This window comes from Mustela lutreola, chromosome 4 (genome assembly GCF_030435805.1).
Source record: "Mustela lutreola isolate mMusLut2 chromosome 4, mMusLut2.pri, whole genome shotgun sequence".
NCBI lineage: Eukaryota > Metazoa > Chordata > Mammalia > Carnivora > Mustelidae > Mustela > Mustela lutreola.
The window spans coordinates 144,940,347-144,947,451 of record NC_081293.1 but is presented as its reverse complement, the minus strand read 5'-3'; the positions used below and the strand labels follow the sequence as shown (position 1 = coordinate 144,947,451).

The window sequence follows — 7,105 nt, the reverse complement described above, 5'->3', positions numbered from 1 at the left end:
AAATCCTTAGGGAAGAGACCGAGAAGACAAAGAGTTGGATAAGAGCATCAAAGGTGCATATTTTGCAATGGGCTTTCCTGTAAGTCAGGATTCATTCACTTAATAGATTTTTACTAAAGCTACTGAGGCAGACTGGAAATACAAATAGGACAGGAAGAGATTATTCTACAGATATGAGGTTTCCTGATGAACAGTTGTTGATACAAGTGATAATAAATGGAAATGGCAGGGATGGAAAGATTTAGCAGAAGAAATGACTAGTCAAGATTTTGTGGGTTTAAGAATATAATATTTGTATTTACACAGAATCATTTTACACCTACATCCTCTTTGTAAGGATACATTATCTTATGCCAACACTGGCGTATCAATCATTAAGGGTGAAATGTCTAGACTAGACTGATATTCTCAAGGTTCTTGGTAGAATGACTCACTTGGGTATGAAACCACATACACACAAAACAATCACGCTTTAAAGTCCAAGGTGATAGTCTGGCATTTCTCGACATTTATAGTGTTAGAAGTGAGTAACCACAGAATGGCAAGTTGCTATACATGGCAATCTGATAAAATACTCAAGGAAGATGCACAGAAATGAAAATGAGTTTATGTCTGTACCCTTCTAGTCCTTTCCCACTGATATGACTGGTACTTGTGGTCAAAATAGTGTCTACCACTTTTTCAATGAGTAAATCACACCCTTGAATTTTTGATTCACTTCCTTTGAAGCTTGCAGTGTATAACCTCAAATTTAATTTTTTTTGTCAAAAATATGTCTATAGTTTAGTGTTTAAAAACAACTAGAATAGAGCTACCAACTCTACTAAAAGTTCAGAAAAATGAAACATACATTTCTCTACACATTCATGGAGTCTGTCTCACACTGGAAAAGTCAACATGTCAGCATAATCAAACACCATCAGGAAAATAAAAAGAATCTTTTTGAAGTTGGTAGTGTTCTTTGAACACTTTGAACATCCAGCAGTGTTCTTTGAAGAAGTAGGGTAGACGATAGTGCTGGTGCATTTGGTTCAGAACTTACACAAACTCAATTAGGTTTTATCTTTGAGATGCAGAAATTAATATGAATTAATAAGTAAATGTAAACATTGTGGTTTTAGAACATTAGGAAACTAGGAAATGTAACAATAGTTACCAAGAAAGAAAAAAAATATACATAAACATGGAAAAAATACTTTTTAGGAAAGACATTTTTAGAGTATTGGAAATTCTCCTTAACATTATAATGGTAATACAGGTCATAATACATTTGTCAAACCCTTAGAATGTACAACACCAAGTCTGAATCCTAAAGTAAATTATGGACTTTCAGAACTGTGATGTATCAGGTGAGGTTCATTCTTGGTAGAAAACTCACCATTCTGGTGAGTGATGCTGATAATGGGGGAGACCATGCATGTGTGGGATCAGGGAATATTTGGAAAATTTCTGGATCTCCCTTTCAGTTTTTATGTACAGCTAAAACTGCTTTAAAAATAAATTCTTCAAAAAAAAAAAATAGAGAGTGAGAGAAGGCATTAGAAGTTCAGAAATGAAACATACTTCGTTTTTTTCTTCAGGAAAATTTCATAGAGCACAGAAGTATCATCTAAGTATTCTCCTGTTAGAGAAAGAATAGTGTCATAGAAGAGTAAAGATAACAAATATAATATTTTCAAAAATGTAATATGCTTATGTCTTTGCATTTCCCTGCGAAATTGTTGTTTTCTTAGATGGACTTTGGAACTTGAGGGAGATTATGAGAGCTGCCTCAGGGAAGATTTTCTAAATTCCTTCATTTCTCCCTTTAAATTTTCTAGAATTTCATTTCTCCCTTCAAAATTTCTAGAACCTGGCTTAGCCAGATGGATCATATAGTTTTGAAATAAAAAGTTTCTAGCCAGAAAGAAAGAGGAAGAAAGAGAATCTTACCCTTGTGGTTCCAAGGGTTGATGGGAAGAGAAGAGGAGGGGCAGGTAGAGGTAGATAGAGACACACATGGCTACATGCCCCTTTTCCAGGTTCAAGTCTTACTAGGAAAACTGTGTGACATGAGAGGAGATGCTCCCAAAGTCTCTCATTAATCTGGGCCAGATGTAGCAGGTGAACTTGGTGGCAGAGAGGCGAGGTGAGTCTGGCTTCCTCTTACATCAGCTTCTTCTGTGTCACAGATAGGATCTCCAGTGCCTGTGTTCCGTGAGGAGGACATGTGCAAGTGAGGTGAGAGTTAGGCTGGGGCCCGAGCCAGGGAGCTCCGGAGTCAAGGCTCAGCTGAGTAATCAAGTGCCTATGAAGACTATAGTGGGGCTGAGTAGGCAGGAAGATGACTGTGGCCTGACCCAATCCAGGGTGTTCAGGCTCGAGTTCCATTAGCTCACACTTCCACAGCAGATGCCTGAACACTCCGCAGATGCTCGAGGAGCACTTCCATTCACTTGGCTGAGGCCAAACCAGCCATCACACATCAGACACCTGAGAGGTTCCAGGGGTGACCCCTTCCCACAGCCTCTACAATGGTTAAAAAAAAAAAAAAAAAAAAAAAAAACCCACCCACTCCCAAAGTGCAAAAACCCTGTGAGGAAAAGCTCAGAAGAGAGCCTGATCTAAGATACCGTTCATCTTACCAGAGATTCCTATTACAGTGGATTTAGTTTGGGGATGAGACTAAACTGTTTCTTTTTCTTGTAGTTCTTCCTACCTCGTGGGTGTGTATGATGGAGACCATCCGATATGGTCTTCAGATGAGAAGGCGGCTATGATTTCTTTTCAAATCTGAGGATGTGAGTAAATTTACAACTCCATAACAACCACCTTGTGATTACTTATTTCTCAGAGCTTTCTAATCTTTTCCTGGAGGCCTAGATTATCCTTGTCCAGTTTTCAAATAAGAATCTTCTTCCTTGCCTTCTACACGATCATGCTGAGCTAGTACCCGCGCCTGAAATCGGGTCGCAACCCCAGCCGCCCTGCCGCCTGCCACTGCCTCTGGACCATGGACCCCCGCAAAGTGAGCGAGCTTCGGGCTTTCGTGAAAATGTGTAAGCAGGATCCGAGCGTTCTGCACACCGAGGAAATGCGTTTCCTGCGGGAGTGGGTGGAGAGCATGGGGGGTAAAATACCACCTGCCACTCATAAAACTAAAACAGAAGATAGTATCAAGGAAGAAAAACCAGATAGTAAGAAGGCGGAGGAAAACATAAAGACAGATGAACCATCAAGTGAGGAGAGTGATCTAGAAATTGACAATGAAGGTGTTATTGAACCAGATACCGATGCCCCTCAAGAAATGGGAGATGAAAATGCAGAGATAACCGAGGAAATGATGGATCAGGCAAATGATAAAAAACTGGCTGCCATTGATGCCCTAAATGATGGTGAACTACAGAAAGCCATTGACTTGTTCACAGATGCCAACAAACTAAATCCTCGCTTGGCCATTCTGTATGCCAAGAGAGCCAGTGTCTTCATCAAATTACAGAAGCCAAATGCTGCCATTCGAGACTGTGACAGAGCTATTGAAATAAATCCTGATTCAGCTCAGCCTTATAAGTGGCGTGGGAAAGCACATAGACTTCTGGGCCATTGGGAAGAAGCAGCACATGATCTTGCCCTTGCTTGCAAGCTCGATTATGATGACGATGCTAGTGCGATGCTGAAAGAAATTCAACCGAGGGCCCAGAAAATTGCTGAACATCGGAGAAAATACGAGCGAAAACATGAAGAGCGAGAGATCAAAGAAAGAATAGAAAGGGTTAAGAAGGCTCGGGAAGAACACGAGAGAGCCCAGAGGGAGGAAGAAGCCAGGCGACAATCAGGAGCTCAGGATGGCTCTTTCCCAGGTGGCTTTCCTGGGGGGATGCCTGGAATGGCAGGGGGGATGCCTGGGATGGCAGGAATGCCTGGGCTCAATGAAATTCTTCATGATCCGGAAGTTCTTGCAGCCATGCAGGATCCAGAAGTTATGGTGGCCTTCCAGGATGTGGCCCAGAACCCAGCGAATATGTCAAAATATCAGAGCAACCCAAAGGTTATGAGTCTCATCAGTAAATTGTCAGCCAAATTTGGAGGTCAAGCATAATGCCCTTCTGACAAATAAAGCCCTTGCTGAAGGAAAAGCAACTTCGATCACCTAATGGATGTCGCAATAATACAAACCAGTGTACGTCCGACCTTCTCATGAAGAAAGCTGGGGTGCTGTGAAGAGAATCCCTACCCCTCTGCTCCCCATGCAACTGAAACATTCTACAGTGGTTTGCCATTAGGGTATTCATTCAGATAATGTTTTCCTACTAGGAACTACAAACTTTAAACACTTTTTAAACCTTAAAAATATTTAAAAACATATTAAAAGGGTGTGTTAGTCCCTACATTTTTCTTTACTAATCATTTCAGTTTTTTTCCTTTGGATTAATTGGGCAAGGTAGATATTTCAGTGTGGAAGATTCATTGCTCAGTTATAACGAGTGAAATAAAGGTTTATTAGTAGGAGGCAAATAATACATTAAAATAGATGAAGTTTGAGTTGGAAAAAAAAAAAAAAGAATCTTCTTCCTTGGCTCCCATGACATTGATCTTCTTTGTCTTTCCTATGCCACCCAGGATGTCTTGTTCCACCTGTCTTTACTTACAGGTCTTTGAACTCAACCACTTCTCAAGGCTCATATTTGAGGACAGCATATTGATTCATTCTGTTTGATCTTTTGTTCCATAGGAAATGGTTTCAGATATAGCATGGAAGAAAGTATTTTAAAAATAATTGTGCTATGACCAATTTCTTCTATCATCTACAATTTTGTATTGGATCATTGTTTCACCATTGTCTTTAAATGAGTTCATGTGTGTATGATTGATCTATACTGACCATATCTCAGTCTTCCAACAACAGTGACTGTCATCAACAGGATGTCGGGCAGTGCTTTATATACCACAGGTAGTTATTAGAAAACTAAACTGCTCTGGTTATAATGAGTAGACCAAGGAAGCATAGGAGAGAAGTCAAGAAACATTTTTTGTTTTAAAACAGAAAGAAACAAAACAAATGGCTAGCAACTGATTTGAAAGTAAAGTAATAAATGTGTGCTCCTTAAAGAGAATGTGCCAGAAAAAAAAAAGAGAGAGAGAGAGAGAGAGAATGTGCCGACAAATACGTGTTTCGACTCAAGTTTCATAGGACCTCAGGAAAGTAGCCAGGGCCAATATCAAGTTTCTATGTCCACTTTCTTTCTTTCAAATGGAAGAAGCCTTCGAGAAAAAACTACAGTGAAACAATGGCTTGCAAAATCCAATGAGCAAGAGCATCAGTTTTAATTAATTCAACTCAGAGAGTTTCAACAGAACCAGCATTGACTGGGCATGTAGTATATGACTGATAAATACAAAGAGGAAGAAAGTATGAACTTCAAGTTTAGCAGGGGGAACAAGGCAGAACCTAATGCTATACAGAGGTACCAAAAAAGGGGAACCTATTATTACACAACGGGGAATCCTCTATAAGAAAGTGGTCAATGAGTTGGATTCTGCTGATGGGCAGACCTTGAGAAGTGCTCTAAGCAGATAGAATCACATGTACAATGGCATTCCCACAAAGCTCATTTCCTGCCTCTTTGCTTTTATGAATAATAATTAATATTAGAATAATCCTTTTAATTGTAGTACACATGTATCAACACAGTCTACCAACACATGTATATTTATAGGAAAAATACAATCCCAGTACAAAGTTAAAGAAAGTTTCCATCATTATAGCATTTTTCTTTAATGCATTAAAATTAACATGTAATTGTTCACTATGAAGTGTACCATTTAGAGGCACACAGTGCTGTTCATGACGCTTGTAGCCATCGGCGCCGTTTCTCATTTTAAAGCCATTATAGAAAAGACTAAAATGATCTGAATGATTGTGTACTTTATAAAGTTTAAACTCATTATCATTCTGTTTCTCCTAATAATTAACCCAAGCTAAAGAAAGTTCCAATTTTGTTAGAAATTAAGTTAGCATTTTTATCTAAGTTAAATCTGTAGTTTTAGGACTTGTATCTTCAAATTGTTTCACACAACTCAACAATTCAATTTTCAGTTTGTTTTTTTTTTTTAAGATTTTATTTATTTATTTATTTGAGAGAAAGCATATGCACCTGGGCACACGCATGAGCCTGGGGAGGGGCAGAGGGTGAGAACCTTTAAGCAGACTCTCTGCTGAGTGCTGAACCCCAGGCTGTGCTAGATTGCTAGACCATATGATCGTGATCTGAGCTGAAGGTAGATACCTAACCAACTGAGGCACCTAGGTGCCCCAAGTCCCAGTTTTTAATACTGTTTTTAGTTATTAAGTCCATTTATCTATAGTTATAAGGAGCACATTATTTGTGGCATATGCATATAATGGAATAACATTCAAACTTAAAATGGGAGGACTTCTAACACATCATGTAACACTGTTGAAGCTTTGAAGATATTACACTAAGTGAAAAAAGCCAGTCACAAATGGATGAATATTGTCTGACTCTACATATATAAGGTACTTGGAGTCAAATTCATAGAGATAGAAAGTAAAAGGGTGGTTGTCAAGGTCTGGGAGGCTGGGAGGAGGGCATTTTTGTTTAATAGGTACACAGTTTCAGTTTGGGAAGATAAGAAAAGTTCTAGAGATGCATGATAGTGATGGTTGTACAAGAATATAAATGTACTTAATGAGACTGAATTGTACATATAAAAATGGTTGAAATGGCCAATTCTGTGTTATATGTATTTTACCACAATTTAGAAAATGAAAGTTAAAAAAAAAAAGCTTATCTAGATGATCAGAGATAAGAAGCACTGAATAAACGAACATTCCTACTGCCATGAGAAAGGACTAGGGCAGATCTTGTTGTGCTATGGAGACATCATCTTCATGGTTCTATTTATAGTTCCAGGTCATTCCAAGCACAGAAAAATCCATGCAATTTCTTTAATCATCAGGAACACATTATCTTTGTGATGAGGGTTGGCTCACATGGAGAAAGCCAGCTTCTCCTATGAGGGTTAAGCCTTCCATTTCCTGAGACCTTCACTTTTAAAACTGGCCCCATGAGCAAGAGATCAGCACATCCTATCCTGTTTTACC

The 7,105-nt window shown here is 38.9% G+C and overlaps 1 protein-coding gene across 1 annotated transcript; it reads left to right on the top strand.

Moving 5' to 3' along the window:
* The first annotated feature begins 1,354 nt into the window (after positions 1-1,354).
* LOC131829465 (hsc70-interacting protein-like) lies at positions 1,355-4,391 on the top strand. The gene has a single exon (XM_059171286.1). The coding sequence runs from the start codon at positions 2,993-2,995 to the stop codon at positions 4,076-4,078; it is 1,086 nt and encodes a 361-aa protein (XP_059027269.1). The 5' UTR covers positions 1,355-2,992; the 3' UTR covers positions 4,079-4,391.
* Positions 4,392-7,105: the final 2,714 nt, after the last annotated feature.